General features: G+C 32.8%; 1 protein-coding gene across 1 annotated transcript in view; it reads right to left on the reverse strand.

The window, feature by feature from the left end:
• Positions 1-1,931: 1,931 nt before the first annotated feature.
• Tecrl (trans-2,3-enoyl-CoA reductase like) overlaps positions 1,932-18,089 on the reverse strand; it is a 67,988-nt gene continuing 51,830 nt past the window's right edge. The window contains exons 8-12 of the mRNA XM_027390974.2: positions 14,558-14,601; positions 6,911-6,968; positions 3,245-3,330; positions 2,780-2,825; positions 1,932-2,059 (exon numbers count right to left, since the gene is read on the reverse strand). Coding sequence (XP_027246775.1) covers positions 1,932-2,059; positions 2,780-2,825; positions 3,245-3,330; positions 6,911-6,968; positions 14,558-14,601 — 362 coding nt within the window. The remainder of the gene's footprint in view (positions 2,060-2,779; positions 2,826-3,244; positions 3,331-6,910; positions 6,969-14,557; positions 14,602-18,089) is intronic.

Raw genomic sequence — 18,089 nt, forward strand, 5'->3', positions numbered from 1 at the left:
TTTGGTTTTTATGTTTATAATTCTAGGTACTTTTCCTAAATTATATTTGACATAAATTGTGGTATGTTAAAACCATTATTTTTTGGAAATTGTTTAGGGATAAAGTCTAAAAAAATTTCTATTTTATGAAGCCCAATATTCTTAAATGTCAAAGTTTTAGTATCTAAACCACAAAGTATCTAGTTCAAAAAAATGGAAAATTCCATTTTCAATTAATTTCAAAGAAAAAGTGAAATACTGCTGGTTGTCTAGCCCTAATACCCACTGTTTTAAATGGCATACATTTGGAATCTGAGGCATATTCAACTTTATTTTCCACTCCTACTTGAAATTATGACTGATTTTTCCTTTGACTAAATATTGACAAAAAGAAGCAATAGTAAGTTTTGCCATGATAGAGACACTAACCTGGACCAGTTTTTTTCTTCACAAAAACATACTAAACTCACTCTTCTTTGAACACATGGAATACAGCTACAGAGCAACAAACTAATGAATAACATAATCTGTGAAAGTGCCACGGGCATCAATAATTTCCCCAACTAGTCATGATATTTTTTAAATTTTAGAATTTTTCATTATTCAAATAAAGAACATTGTTGTAAAATGCATGAGATGAAGAGGAAATGCATTGTTTAATCTTAGAGAGATGGCTCTAGAGAAGATCCACTATAGTATGATGGGGTTGTCCTTCTGTATATGTTTATCTTATTGGTTGATGAATAAAACACTGTTGGCCAAGAGAGCAGCAAGATAGGTGGGGAGTAAGAGATGAGGAAGATTCTGGGAAATGTAGGCAGGGGCAGTCGAGATGTAGGGTGCCAGAGGAGTAAGAGATACCCGGACCTTTCTCAGGTAACATAAGACCACATGGAAATACATAGATTAATAGAAATGGGTTAGTAATTAAGACAGAGATAGCCAATAAGAAACCCAAGCCAATGGCCAGCAGTATTATAATTAATAGAGAGTTTGTGTGTTCCACTGACACAGCTGTTGAACCAGGTTGGCAGGAAAGAGCACCCATAACAGTAGTAGTCAAATTCAACATATTTTAAATATTTACTTCTGAGTTTGGTACTATATATTTTTCCTGTTATGTTCCATGTAACCAAAGGAGTAAAACCACAATAAAAGGAGTAAACTTAGTTTTGTTTTCAGTACATTCATTTAATTGGTTTTCATTAGAACCTTAAATTCTTTGTATTTAAATGACCTATCCTATTTCTTTCATGATTAAAATCAAGATGGATCTCTCAAGCTTTAGTAGAGCTTCATAAAAAAATGAATGAAGATGACATTTCTCAAGTACCAATTGTTTCCACCCATTAAAATGTTTAACCTTATAGTAATGTAAAACTGGAAAAATTGTAAACTCTCAAAAATGCCTCAAAGTCCAAAGGAATAGGGAACGAGCTCTTTAAGGCTCAAATACAATATGGAAACTTCTCAGGAGAAAAAAAAAATCTTTGCATTGAGCCAGCTCACCAGAAAACAGATAATTCAATTACCTTATGAAATAGTACTATAAACTATTCATGGATACAACTATTTAAGATCAAGCTCCTGAAAATAACTCAATGCTATTTTGAATACTTTTATCAATTACTTCTGCTTTTAGTTCTCTCATTTTTAGCTGTAAGATGGGCTTTCCATTATAGCCTAGTATGGATTCACACTCATTGCAGACCTTGTGATTGAAGTTTTAGTGTGCTGTATTCAGCATGATTCATCATGCCTAGTTTATCTCCTGCTTTTATTACCCCTAGTTCATAATGGAACTTTAGCTAAGTTGCATCATTATTTTCTTTTATCAAAAATATTGGTGCAAATCAACTGTTGTATTGTAATAGTTGAACATATTTTCCTAAAGCTTTATTAGTGAGTTTTTATGCTGTTCTTCATGCTTAGATGAGAATAGCTACATTTCCTTATAATATGAATGGAATTATTGCTGATTTCCTATGCACATATAAGTTGAATTTCTTCTTATATATCTTATGTTTCTTCCGTGCCCACAAAGACATCTGGATACTCATTAAAATTGTAAAAATGCCAACTGAAAGAGAAAAATATTACATTGCTATATTACTGTAATGAAAAAATGAGTAATATTTAAAAAATAAAAATAATTTATAAGAGAAATATTTCCCAAATGCTGCATAATTCCCTATTTGTTGTTTAGAATAATACATTCACAAAAATTACTTGAAGGATAAAATTTTTAAAAAATCTATAAAACTCCTTATATAATTCCTTCTCACTAAATTTCCAAAAACAAATCACGTTTTCAATAAACTTATATATATATACATATTTACACAGATTGTATGTATGTATACATACCAATTAATTATAACTCATAACTGATGAATAGAACAATCAATGGCATTGGTATTACATATATTTCTTTCTCACTCAGGTGATCCAACTTTCCTTTTTACATTAAAACATGAACTTTTCAAAAGTTTGCAATCAGCATTCTCCTGACCACCATTTACAGATGTATACACACAGAAAAGGTAGTTTTAAGGGAACTACAAATCAATATTATACTTCCATTGTATTGTCAAACTCGAATTAAATGTTATTTATAATATGCATAATAAGAGATAATGTTTCAGTACTTAAATAATAAAAAACTCTATCAAAATGAAAATGTATATGTAATATATTATTGCAAGTAGTTCTACATTAGTGGGAGAGTAATTCATTCTCAGATGTAATTTCTCCTAAAGTTATTCTTATGTTGATTAACTGTCACAAATATTAAGATTACCTGGAAGTGTTTGTGTCATGACTGTGAAACTAATCCAGGATCCAATCTGTTAATATAAAATCGCAACGTTAACAGACACCTGTGCTTCATGTAGATATTAAATAACTTGTGTTCTTAAGTAATTTAAAAGCTCAAAACATTATAAAATTGATGGCTACAAAGAAATTATAATGTAACTTTTATATGAAAGCCATAGTCACAAATAATCATGTTATTCATAATAGAAAAGAGCATTGTTTTAAAATGTTTGCATTTCTCAAAATTCTAATGTATCCATGCTATGCTATATAGAGTTTACAAATTCCTTAAGTGTACATATATTTATGTAAAATTAATATAACTGTCAATATCTTAGAAAATATCATTCTGCATATTGCATAAAATATATTTAAAGCTCAAAGCTGTGCATTCATTATATATATAGAGAGAGTACAGTTCAGTAATTTGCTCATGTAAACACCATACCTCATAAGTGTAGTTAGGACAGGAAACCAGGAAAAACAGCCATGTAAAGGGGTTATAATTTGGACTTGGGAAACAGGCATTGCTCCCTTTTAAGAAAGAGAAAAAATGTCAATTATAATTTGTAAATGATATAATACACTTATCAAGTATTAGCAAGCTCTTGAGTACAATCATCTAACACATGAAATGTCATCTATTCATAGCAAACTATTTCATAAATATCCGAGAAGATCCATAGTTTCGAATGCTATAACATTTTGACTCAGAAGGAATATCTCTCAGTTTTTAAATATTTCTACATCTATGTTGCTGTAAAATTGTGGGATGCAAAAGTCTAAACAATTATTTAAAGAATTAAATGACATGTAATAATTATTCTGCATAACACAACACCTATAACAATGTTATATTCATAAATTATAAAAAATGATTTGCTAATTCCATGGTTTTTACATCTTCTTTTAGTGCCAAAGAATAATTGTTTGAGATTATAAATACCTTATACCTCACTGTTAATTAGTGAATATCAAAAGGGAATTGTATAAGGATGTCATTTATATAAAATGAATCTAAAAGTATCTTGACAGTTATCCTGAATCAGTATAGTTAATATTGAGAAATGCCACACAAATTATTTTGGCTAAGGAATCAAAAATGTTATTTACAACTTTCATTATATTTAGCACATCATCACTTGAATTTCATTAATTTTTTTCAAGTAAATATTTCCACAGAACATTGTGGAAATTAAATTTGTAATGATTTCATGTTGAACTTTGAGCTGTGACACTTGTAAAAGAAAATATGAATTAGAAAATTACTGTTTTATTCTCTGCAGCAAAATTTAATCAGAAAACAAATCATCCAATCTCATTTAGTTACAACTGTAAAGTCATAATAAAATGTCAGTGTGCTATGTCCAAAAATATAACTATGGTTGAAATATCAAGATTAAAAATATATGAAATAGCATGCAGATCTCATTATTGCTCTTTATGACAAAGAAGACCCTATATAGCTGGTTCTCTTAAAATAGTAGCTCTCAACCTGTCGAGTTTGTGTTGAGTGACCCTATCACAGGGGTCACTTAATGCGCTGTCAGAAAACACAAATGCTTGTATGTTATGATTCATAACAGTAGCAAAATTACAGTTATGAAGTAGCAACCAAAATAATTTATGGTTGGGGGCTCCCACAACATGGGGAACTAACTGTATTAAAGGGTTGGCATTAAGAAAGTTGAGAATCTCTATCTTAGAACATTTATGCAAACATATTGTGTAAGGCCCTTAGAATAGTGAAGAGAAAGGTTTTAGGATTACTTCTAAGGTAAGTTACCAAGACAGGTAAAAGATACACATGAGATAATCTGGGATAAACCTCTAATTAATGAATATTTAGCCCCTGGGCATTGAACATTAATCAATTGTTCATAACCCCACATTCATGTTTACTATTTGAATATTAAATGATTACCATATCTTATAAACAAAACATAATAATATTGGCAATGATGTTTAAATGTATATCGTTGTTGTTGGTTATAATAATAGGCAAGTGTAGGTAGTACTAATTTTATACATTCTCGATAATTGCTTTCCCAAGTTATACTTATTATCATTGATTTTCTACTAAAGGAATATAGGAATTGTGTGTGTGTGTGTGTGTGTGTGTGTGTGTGTGTGTGTGTGTGTGTGTGTTTCAAATTTTCTTCATATGTCTATCACTCTCAATTTTATTTCTTGAGATGGGTTCTCTTCCTGAACTTGGAGTTTGCCAATTTGAAAAGTTTCTATGGCCAGAAATACCAAGAATCTTCCTGTCCCAGTCTCGCCAAGACTGAATTTAAAGGTATGTATCACCACCTCTAACTTTTAATGTATGTGCCATTAATTAAAAATCACTCCTCATGCTTATTGAGTAAGCACATTACTGAGTGGGCATTTATCCATTCGCTGGATATTAAAATGTTTTAAACAGGAAATGGTGCACCATTGCATTATATAGATTGCTCTTAAGACTGCAAGACTTCATTTACTGTTAACCCATTCAGAAGAATCAACTCTAAGCATGCCTTCTGAGAATTTTTTGTTTCAAAATAGAGACCAAGAACAAGATTATGTATTGTTTTTATTAGTATTAACATAGTCTTTGATTAGCATTTTGAATTCATAATTTTTCAGTACAATATTTATTCTTCATTCCAGATTTAGAATGCTGCATATGGTCATTGGAAACATTTATTTAGATATTTATTAAAGTCAATTTTCATGTCATTTTTCTCCATCTGTATAAAATCACTCCCTGGGGAAAAAAAGGAATGAACCTTCTTCCTCGTCTCAACATCTGCATTGCAGAAAACACACCATAAAAAATTTCTCACCAAGTATTTCCAGTGAATCAGACATTAAAATGCTGTTTTTTGAGTTGAGGAACATTCTGAGGAGCCTGCAGTAAGCACTGTATTATACTGAGATAACACAGAATATATTCCTGGTGGTATGAGAAGTAAAAATGTGTAACTATTCACTAGTGATATGCTGGTATTCAATATTGATGGGCAGGGTACTTTGGCATGTTCAATTATATGTAATTTTAGTTAATATACTTAATGTAGTTTAAATATAGTTAATACTACAAGTAATAAATGTAAACTAAATGTAAAATATACATGTTACTAAGGAGGCCTTGTTCGCATGTACAATGTAGCTATTTCCTCTGAATTGAAAATTGTCCTTGTTAGAGACAGAAGGATGTCCATTAGACTCAAGAAATATTCAATCTCCCAAGGCTCCTCCACAAGATGACAGAAACGTTGAACAATTTCTGGGGACAGAAGACCCTTCAAATTGTGCAGGGATATCCAGGACTGAAGAGTTTTGAGTTCATATGTTCTGGAGTGGGCTTTTTACTGATTCTTCTGCTTTGAGTCACACATTGTCCTGTAAGAAACCCTTACTCATGTGCCTGCTTGTTACCCCAATAAATTGTGTTCTCAAGACAGAATTGAGTGAAAAGATCTTTTTGGTTTGTCATGATGCCATATCTGGGATGGACAAATATCTATCATGTCTTCAAGAAAATGTGACATTAGAAAGTTTAGAGTGCTGATCGCCTTCCATGAGAAGGCAGCTATAACCCAAACTCGGACCAGCATTGTATAAGAAGAGCAGTAAAGATCTAAGACAGCACAGATCCAGTGCAAACAGGGACATCCATGCCAAGGCAATGGCTAAACGTTCTCTATTATCTAGATTTCCTTGAAATCCTGATACTTCAGACATGCCCCAATCATCCTTACTAAATATCAGCATCCTCTTTCTATATTGCAATCTACAGGAAACTACACTAGAAAAGATAAACAGAACAAAAATTGTAAAAGAAGGACAAGAAGTTTGGGGGAAGATGTGATGTAAGATCTTGGGAGTATTCAGAAGGTGGGAATGGATAATTATGTGAAAACATTACACGGTCTATAAGTATAAAAATTTCAAAAGATGAAATTAATTTTTGAAAGATTACCTTCATCTTTCCTTCTAACCTTTGTCAGTAGCAAGGAATGCATCAGTTGGCAGCCTATCTGACATATTTCTAGGTCTGCAGTTTGTGTAACTGTATTACGTATGAAAAACCTTGGAAGAGATGCATGAATATAAAAGAACCAACCTGTGTGATTGGGATGAGCCAATATTGTATTGATGAAATGATTTCCAGCTTCACAAATCTGTAAGATATATTACAGCTTTTCAATTAACAAGAGGGAATGTTCCACTGGGCGGTGGTGCTCCAAGCCTTTAATCCCAGCACTTGTGAGGTAGAGGCAGGCAGATCTCTATGAGTTTGAGACAGGCCTGGTATATAAGAGCTAGTTCCAGGACAGCTTCCAAAGACACAGAGAACCCCTGCCTCAAAACCCCATCCCTGCTCCCCCCACCCCGGCAAAAGAGAGAGAATTTTCCAAAACTAGAAGCTTATACTGTGGTCTTATATTTATCCACCAGTAATTAGTTACAGAGAGATAGAAATTCTGAAGTTAGACTTCACTATGTTGACAACTAGGTTCAAATATCTGTATTAATTTATCAGTGCTATCTGCTTTCATCATGTTTTCTTGGTGGTTTTTGTTTTATCCTGAAATTATTATATATGTTGATAAAAACAGACTTCATAAGAGTATACACTCTCAGTTCATTAACACAAGAACAATGTTTTTAGTGCAAGGATCACAGTTCGATGCTCAGTGAGCTTCAGCTCAGTTTGTGACTGATTAAAATACAGCACAGTATCCAGGGCATAGCATGGTAATGTCTCATTTTCATTATTCATGTTTACAATAATGTCAAATACAGCAAATGAAGCATAACCAAGTACATGGTGAGCAGTTTGGATTCATAAGTAGCAGATAATGTAGCTAAAGATGAAGAAAGGCTAAAACAATTTAAATAGCCTTAGATAATAATACATGTTATATTCTCTAAATGAAGTCAGTGTGACTATTATGGCTAGTAAGTGGAAATTTTGAAGAAGTTTACATTTGAATTGATTTTAAAGTAAATTTGATAATTACTATTTTGTGAGTTGTTAAATCCTCATTAGGTATTTTACCCCTTTGTTACTTAATGCTAAGTTCATTATTTGACTTAATAATGGTAGAATATTATTTATGTACTCTACTATTTTATTCAGTTGCTTTATGAATGAATATGAATTAGGAACTGAATAGCATACAATACAGAATTGTTATAATAGAGACATCCTTTGTTTGCTGCTCAGTATTATGCCTTCGTCACTAAAACATTGTCATTGTCAAAGAAGGGACTTAGGAAAAGAAAAATTGAGAAATGGCAATCAACAAACTCCAAACAAATGAAGATGAAAATGACTTTTAGATGATATGATGGATGTTTTTTCTTATAAAAAAAACCCATGTTGAGTAATTTCTTTAGTTCCTGGAGGTAATTTTATCTGTAAAAACAAAAATCCAAAAATTCTTTAGACAAGACTTGAAGTCAATGAGAGTTAATTCTTTCAATCTTTTTTAGGAAGATTATTCCATCTTTCACATAAAACACTTACCCTTACAGTGTAATCTAAAGAAACTTGTAGGAATCACAACATTCTGCCTTGTCATTTGAACTGCCCTCACATTTTGCTTGATATTGCTTAATATGATGAATAATTAATGCCAGATAATGTATATTATATCTAATGTTGACACTGAGAAATAGGAAGGGAATCCATTGTGATAATTAAATTGAAATATAAAATCTACTAATGACTTTCAGTGTTCACTGATTTGTTCAGATTTTGATATATTTTCTTCATAAAAACAATGAGGATTGCAAAAATAATTGTAGTTTGTTTCTTTTACCATCATATTCAAATTACTAGAACATTTTCTTTATATATATACTATAGGATATTTTATGTATGAAATTTGTTAATTATGCTGATTTGAAGGATTTAGCTTCAACTTTACATGCTATTGCATGCATGTTCCTTTGAAAATCAAATGCTTTTGATAGCTAAGGTCAGTATTCTACTTTCAATATTCGTAAATGACTTTTCTGATAATTTAGATTAATATGCTCTTAAAATTCTATTTTTACAATTCCTAGTTTATTTACTTGTAGTTTTCAAACCTGTTAGTATATAGTTTAATTTGTAGATAATCCATTAACATGCAATGCTTCAATAAAATTTTTTAAAAGTGGTTTGTTTTTTATAAAAAATGATTAGCCAATGAAATTTTACTATTGAAAATGAATTTAAAAATGATTTTAAATAAGTTTCATATAGTATTTCAATTACATGATATAAATTAAATCCTACTCAACTGTATGAATTTGTTTTATTTGGTTTGACTATTGGAGATCAAATTTTGGTCATTCAATTTTTAGATGGTGTTCCATTTTGGAACTTAATGAATGATTTAAAATTTCCATTTTTGTTTTTTATATTTTTGGTTGTGAGCCTAGCATTTAATGACTGAGCCATCTCTTTATCCCCATTTTTGCTCCTATAATCTACCTCATTACCACAGTTTTTATAATATTTTAACTACTTGTAAATCCATAGAATTTTCATAAATTATTATTATGAGTCTTTAATGCCATATATTGACTTTTGAGAAGGCAGATGGGAGGTAACATGCACTGACTGTAGAATAAGTGGTGACCCAAAAGTGACTTGTGAGACTTTTATCCTCATTGACTTTAATATTATGTAGCCTAAAAAAATAAAGGTTTTATGTTCACATAGTAGTTATTGATTTGAATTTAAATCGGTGGTTCCCAATCTGTGGATCATGACCCTTTTTGTTGTGGCATATCAGATATCTTGAATATAAGATAATAATTGCATTATGTTTCCTAACAGTAGCGAGATAACAGTTATGAAGTAGCAACAAAATAATTTTATGGTTGGGGATCAACACAGCATGAGGAACTGTATCAAAATGTTATAGTATTAGGAAGGCTGAGAATTCTTGATTTAAATTATGACTTTATCTATTAGTGAGTTTTTTTGTTTTGTTTTGTTTTGCTTTTTTTTTTTTTGGTTTTTCGAGACAGGGTTTCTCTGTGTAGCTTTGGAGCCTATCCTGGCACTCGCTCTGAAGACCAGGCTGGCCTTGAACTCACAGAGATCCACCTGCCTCTGCCTCCTGAGGTCTGGGATTAAAGGCATGTGCCACCAATGCCCGGCTTATTAATGAGTTTTTATAAAACAGTAATTTCAATAAATTAAAAGGCATAAATATAATATCTACTTTTATTTATAATTTTTCAACAGTTTATTTAAATTTTTTCATAAGGAAAGACTAAATCCAATTGAAATCATTGGTTTGTATGAACTATATGCATAGAGCCATATGCAATAAAGCAATAGTAGTTTTTTCAGGGCATTTGAGAAGGGATTACAAAACAAATCACTGATATTTAAACTTTAAATTAGAGTTCAGCAAGGAAAACCAGTAAAAAATGCATTTATTCAAATCATAGCATACCCTGAAGATGAAGGCACAGGCTTGTTCTTAGATTTTGCTACATAAGTACATATCAAATTTCGAAAAGCTAATTTCTGGTCTTTCTGGCTTATGCCCATTAATCTCCAGCTCTCTGCTTATATTACAAGCTGTGATATATGAATTTACATATCCTCTTGCCTAATCAAATCTTACCTTTTTATGCTTGAGGCTCTTCTGTGTTTTACAGGAAAATATACTACAAACAGCTTTCCTTTCCAAGAATATTTGCATTTTATGATAACAAGGTGAGAAAATTTAACTGAACAGATAACGAATGTTGATATTAGAGACAGAGCAAATCTAGAGTTATGAGCTATTTGAAGACTGAGTAAACCTCCCTGAAGTTTTGTTTTCTTTCTAGTTTGTTAGTCACTGAAGAAACTAGAATTTAAGGAAAAAATTCTTTGTTAATGAAATGCTGCTTGTTGAAAAGACTGGCAAACCATAGATGCCTTTAAAGAATGAAAGCTAAGGTGGAGTTGAAATGGGATTTAAAAATTTATTGTTATCTATGCAAAGCAGTGTGTTTTGGAATTTTGACTCTTTCCTTTAATTTGTAGCTTCAAATCAGGTTGGTTTTAGAGAATGAAGACTACTGAAAATACAAAAAGATGAATACACAGTGTATTAAAATATTTAGAGCAGATAGAAATAGATGTCAGCTTTGCAAGAAGAGCAATTCTCATATCTATACATTATTTTTCTGAGTCATATCTACTTTTTTCCCCTTCAAGTGTGATTCTTGTACACATTTAAAGATTAAATTTATATTTAAAGTTTGGAAAAGCAGGTAATAAGATACTTCATAGACTACAATATCCATATAGTGAAATCTTCGGCCTAAACTTCAAATACATTTTGTGAACATTTTGTGTAACTTACAAGATTTTTCTTAAGGTTCTATGTATCAAAATTTCAGTAGAAAGAAGGGATAGGGAGCAAAAGACAATTAGAGTAGATAGTAATGCAATGGGCAATCCTTCTCTGAGTGGTCAAGAAACAACTGTGATACCATTAAGCATCCTTTGAATATTGTTTTTACCAGGTAATGGTCTATTCTATATCACAACAGAAGCACATATCAACTTTAAACAACATTTTCTTTTTTAGACTCACTAGTACCTAAAGTAATAAAGAAATATAAACGTTTGCAAACAAAACTTTATGAGAAAAAAATAACACCTGCAATTGAGGAATATGTTTATGATTGAAATAGACATTATTGAATAAATACCATTATTTTCCCTTTGATCATCCTTCATAATAACTAACTGCACTATGTTTTGTTAGTTCACTGAAACATAATTTACAATTATCTGATCTTAAAATGAGTTGTAATTTCTTCACAAATCAAACACACATGCATCATTCATATAAAAATGAAATAATCTCACACGTTTATTCAATTTTATGAATAATATATCATCTTTGACATGTCCAATTACGTAGGTCTTCTGGATTTAGAAGATAAATTCAACCTTGATCAGATCTTCAAGTTTTATATCCTATAATGTTATCTCTTACCTAAAATGGATCTGAGTAAAAATTTTTGCAAAATTTAAATCTGCCCTGCAAACATGGGTCATTGTTAAGTATCCCCTAGGTCACCAATTATGTTTTCACTTTCCCCATAGTTATTACTTGCAAGAGGTTAATGAAGACCTATGTCTCATTTGCAGTCTTTCATTTGATGCTAAGTAAAACTATATTCATTTTTTTTTTTACTTTTAGGAATGATTATAAAATATCTCTAAGATTATCTTTGTTTAAAAGCAAAGGTGCTCTTTTCTGTTGGAAATCCACCTTATTCAAGTCTTTAAACATAAAAGATCTCAGTTATCACAAAGTCATTGAATCATTACATAATTGAAATAGAAAATAGTCACATGGTCAGAAATGTGAAATTATAGTCACCATGTTGCTCTCTACAACAGTTGTACGCACTCTATTACTGTTACAATCATTGCATGAATGTGCATTAGCTTCCTGTACTTTACTAATTTTTTCCCAAGATTGTATGTCAGATAGCATTGATGAATGCATATTTATCATGAATAATCAGCAGATGAGTGAATACAAAAACAAATCAGTTGCATGTTTCAAGTTATTAGACTTTTACTTATGTTTTATTATGTATTGACTATAAGATGGTTATATATAAACTTACAATTAACTTTAAATATTAATTTTTGTATGTGTCTTTCATATTTGGTTAGTGGGGAAAATTATTACATGGCTACAGCACATTGGAAAAATGGAATGAATCAAAAACTGTGTGTGATGGAAGTGGTGAAAATCACGGCAAAATGAGATTGTAAACATGGTACAAACAGCAAAGAAGTACAGTGTGAGGAAGAAGAAATATCAGAGCAATTATTAGAGGTGAAACACTAAAACAGCAAGAGAGCCCAAGAGTTGAAATATAAGTTTGTTTTTTTCATGAACTAATTATTCCTCTGCCAAAATTTTCTAAGTGGTTCATAGTCATAAAAACATTCCAAAAATGAAGCCACAAAGATATTCTGCCTGGACCATGTAGACACATGAAAATTAAATGTTTTAATGTACTTAATCATTTTTAAGAAATTCTAAACAAGTGATATTTATAGAGCAAATACAGTTATCCTACTATATGCAAATGCAGTCACTTATAGCATAAACTCCACCATTAATTTTCACAGGAGTAAAACTACTATAAACATATAAATATTTTACTGGACTGATTTATTAAATAAAGAATTTTATGTGCTAGTATCAAACAGTATATAATTCAATGAATAAATATTTTTGCTTACCTGGAATGATGGGGAAGAAAAGGATTGTGAGAACAATTTAGAAATAGCCAGTCCCTGGTTAAATACTATGTGCCACTAACTAAATCAAAAATATGCTAAATCATCCAGGGCCTTTGGAGTTCGGTTCCAAGGTCCTCTTCAAGGTTCAGGTAATACACTACAGGAAGCAAAAGGAACTTGGATATTGGAAAGAAAATGAATTCTCTTCATATGTTGTTCCAAATATCTCTCTTTATTCTTCTGCCTCTATTCTAATTCTCCTGTCCTAATTCTAAATCTTCCCATCTTCCTCTCCACTAGTCTATAAACAGTCATCTTATAGGAGGCTGAATCAATGAAAAAATTACAAGAGTTACCTCTTCTTTGTCAAAAGCATATTCCTAGGATACGCCACAAGGAGCCAAGCTCTTTACCATGGCAACACTAGGGTTCCAAGGTTTCAAGAGTAGACTGTGTGATCAGAAGGGGGCATAGTGCCCAGTGAAATAAGCTTTGAGGCATAGGTCTTTTATCAATTAAACTTGGAAGGCAAAGAATTGGCATACTTTTCTTGAGGTGCTTTATTTATTATGCTTAGTTAGACACCTGTGAGTCTGACTTTCTGCATATTTATAAAGTTTTAAACTTATGATTTATTTACAAATGTCTTTAATCTAGTTTGAACTTGCTCAGAGGCAAAAGTGGCTAATTGTGTACAGTTAGTCTAAACAAAAGGAACAGACCAGCCTTTTAAGTGTCTATAGTCCTCCATGGGACAACAGATCTACTTATGACACAAGTCCTAGTATATATTCTACATATTAAAATTATACAGTGAAATAAAAGGCCACCTTCCAGACCATCCATAGATATATTCACCCAAAAGACTGAGATGTAAGCAGCACGAGATTACATATACACGTCACATGAGATTACACACTGCAATGTAGGTACTGGGGACACACCAAGCTGCTTCAGCAAAAGTGACCAACATTTTCCAGAGTCAATGATCCTGTAAGCTTTGCTGGACAGTGTTAACCTCCATCAGAGAATCATTCCTCAGGTGGGTTGACATCTGAACACTAGTTGCAACCTGCTATAACTTTCATGACATCCAGCACTAAATCTTTCTTTGTAATGAATTAATAAATTGGTAACAATATTTTTGGTTAACTATCTATTAGACTTATGAAAATAATTACTCTCAGATATTTGTAAATTCATAAATGTTTAGATGATAAGAATCAGGCATCCTAATTTTTTGCTGTTTGCTATATTTCAAATAATTTTGATTATCTGACTGCAGAATTTCTTAGGAATGTTTGACAAGTAATGAGTAAATTACACAAAGATGTTTATGTTTATTCCACTTTATATGTATTTGTGCAAAATATATACACTATGAAATAGATATTTTCAATATATGTTTAAATTCTCTTGAATGAGGCTTTTTCATGTTGTTACTTCTTACAATATTTAGAACATCAGTAACAAATACTATATATTACATACCAGAAAGTTGATAGCAGATACTGTTATTTGTCTGTTTCCAAAAGCTGTGAAGAAGAAAAAGCAGATGAGATATGAACAATCCCCCTTTATTAAGTCATTGTACTGAAGATATTGTATAGACATTATTCCGGGATCCAACAGTCCTCTAATTATAAAGATTTCTAAATGCATTTTAATTCATAATATTATACATTTGAACTATAAAATATTTAAATTTCTTTTGTTTACTTTTGTACTTTTCTTCTTGTATTCTAATACTATTTAGAAAGTGAATGGAACATAAAATTAATATGTATTAATAAGCACATTGAAAGCAGACTTCATCTTGCTAAGTTCTCATTTTCAGCATATATATGATATCATATATATACATATATATGTATATATGTATATATATATATATATCGCAGCAAATAGTAACAACTTGAAATATCATTTTTGTTGTTTAACAATATAATGAAATCAGTATTTATTTCACCATGTACTTCTCATACATATTTTTTAATTGTACAAATTTGAGTGGGCTTTCTAGTCTGTATTGTCGTAAATGCTTCATATTCATCATAGGTACAAGGGCAAGAGACAAGTGTTTTAATATTTTATTATATTTTAAATATATTTACTTGTAGAGTGGTATACACACACACACACACACACACACACACACACACACACACACACACACAGTGGTTTGAAAGAAAAAGGACCTCAAAGGATGTGGCACTCGTGGCACTATTCAGAGATGAGGAAATTTTTGAGGAATTCTTGTCACTTTGGAGATGTGCTTTGAGGTATCATTTATGTTCAAGCCATACCCTGCGTCTCAGACCACTTCGTGTTGCCTGTGCTAGATGTAGAACTGTCAGCTACTACTCCAGCACCGTGTTTGCCTGCATGCCACCATGTATGACCAAGATGATAATAGACTGAACCTCTGAAAAGTAAGGCAACCAATTACATTACAGCTTTATAAGAGTTTCTATGTTTATGATTTCTTTTCACAGTGATAAAAACCCTGAATAAGGCACAAATTGGTTCCAGGGACAGGGGTATTGTTGTGATAAGCATAACTATGTTTCTGTTTGAGCAGTGAGGACTTTGGTACTTTGGTTTAAGAAAGCAGTGGAATACTTTAATCACTGCTTAGTGGGCCATACTAGTGGGGCCTTGAAAGACAATGGTGCTGAGAAAAATATGAACTGTGGTATACTGTCTCCAGGGGTTTCAGAGGAGAAAGATTTTATTATGTTGCCTAGAGATCATTCCTGTGATATTTTGGTGCAGAAAGTGGCTGCCTTTGCACTTGTATGAAGAGTCCTCCTAAGGCTAAAGTGAAGTGCTGAGGATTAGTTCAGTTGGCAGAAGAAATCTCAAAATAGCCTATTAGAGACCCTGTGGTATTGTTGCTAGTGGTAACTATATTGAAGATTTATAATGAAAAAGAGGAAACTGACGTGGGAAACTATGAATGTAAACTTTGAGGAGAAAAGGAGCACTGGGGAATGGAATCACGCTACGTCCTATGTTCAAGGAGAAAAACAGATTGAGAAATAGAATAAAGGGTAATGTGGGAAATTACCAATATGGAGCCAGGTAGAAATATAAGGGATTTTAATAGGGAAAAAGCCTTATTTACAGAGCGACCTCACCAGCTGGTGGGGCAGCAGTCTGTACAGCAAGCCGAAAACAAAACCAAAACCGAAACCAGCCACCTGGCCAAATCTCACTCTACATCACCCTGACCACGGCATGGTCAGGCACACCTTTAGCCAGCCCCTAAGCAGGCATGGCTACAGCTTCCCCTACAAAAGGGAGTGGGGACCTCAGCAGAATATCCCACCTAAATAAAGTTTAAGCTTGTAATAAGGAATCAAAGAAAAACTTAGAGCCAGGTGTGATGGTGCACAGCATTAACTCCAGCACTCCAAAGGCAGAGGCTGGAACAGCTTTGAGTTTGAGGCCAGCCTGGCCTACAGAGAAAGTTCAAGGCCAGCCAAGCTTAGGAAGTGAAAAAATAATCCATGGAAAACACAAAGTTGGTGAAGGCACAATTAAATGAGGAGGGCATTTTCCAGCACCAGCAAGCAACAGAACTTGGCAGCTTTACCCACATGGTGCTGGCTTTAAGGACAGAGAAAAGGGGGTTACAGAAAGTTTCTCTTTGATTAAGGAAAACAGCTGAGTCCAGGCAAATATTAGAGCTATCCGTGAATAGAGATCACAAGAGGTCTTTGGGTGGAGAAAACTGGATTGCCTGGGAGACTCCAGATGTTCTGGACACTACAGTTGTGGGATACCTGCCAACAAAGGTGCTACCAGGGAATGGGACCAGCCCAAGAGAAAGAGTTTTGCCCCAGTCAACAAAGTTGAAAGGAGTAGGGGACCTGAGGTACACTTTAACATCAGACATGAACATGCAGAGTTTGGAGTTTACCCAGCTGGTTTGGGGTCTTGCTTTGGTACAATATTTCCTTACTATGCTCCCTTCCCTGCATTGTGTGATGGTGATGTATATCCCTGTGCCATTATATGTTGCAAGTATGTGATGTGATGTGTGTGTGTGTGTGTGTGTGTATTTAGATTTTATAGTGGATTACATGTAAGAGTTTACTTGAATTTCAGAACAGAATTTGTACTTTGGAATTTTAAACATTGTTGAAACTGTGATAGACTGTAGGGACTTTAGATGTTTAACTGAAGGTATTTTGCACTAGGATATGGCTAAAAGCCTTTGGAAACCAGGGAGTGAAATGTACTGGTTTGAAAAAAAATATCATTTCCCAAAGGAATGGTACTATTAGAATGTACGGCTTTGATGGAGGGGGTATGACTTTGTTGGAGGAAGTGTGGCACTGTGGATGTGTGCTTTGAGGTCTCATTTGTGCTCAAGCCACACCCAGTGTCTCAGATGACTTCCTGGAGTCTATGAAAGATGTAGAACTGTCAGCTACATCTCCAGCCTCCAGCACCATATCTGCCTGCATGTGGCCTGTTGCATCATGATAATGGACAAACCTCTGAACTTTAAGCCATGCAACTAAAGGTTGTCCTCTATAAGAATTACTGTTCTTATGGTGTCTCTTCACAGCAAGAGAAATCCTAAGACAATTGATGAGGGAAGTATTTCTGTGTATGATCTTTTTGGTTGTTGAAAAAAGTTCTGTTTGACAAATGAAACAGCAAGTTAGAAAGGACTAGAAGTCAAAGAGGATTCTAGGAAATGTAGTAGAGAAGTGGTGTTCCAGGAAAAAGTGACATAGCAAGGAGACTCATATTTAAGCAAGGAGAAACAGGAAGTGTCCCCTTTCTGCTTCGCTTCCTCCAGTGATGGGATATGAGCCACTGGCAAGAGAGGGTGCCAGCAAAAGGCATCCTCTATAAATCTTATAAAATATACAGATTTATGATACTTAAGACTGAGCTAACAGATGAGAAATCCTAGTCATTGGCCAAGCAGCATTTGAACCTAATACAAGTTTCTGTGTATCAATTTGGGCCCTAACACTGGAGGGTGGCTGGCATAAAGTGCACA

Source organism: Cricetulus griseus (genome assembly GCF_003668045.3).
Source record: "Cricetulus griseus strain 17A/GY chromosome 1 unlocalized genomic scaffold, alternate assembly CriGri-PICRH-1.0 chr1_1, whole genome shotgun sequence".
Taxonomy (NCBI): Eukaryota; Metazoa; Chordata; class Mammalia; order Rodentia; family Cricetidae; genus Cricetulus; species Cricetulus griseus.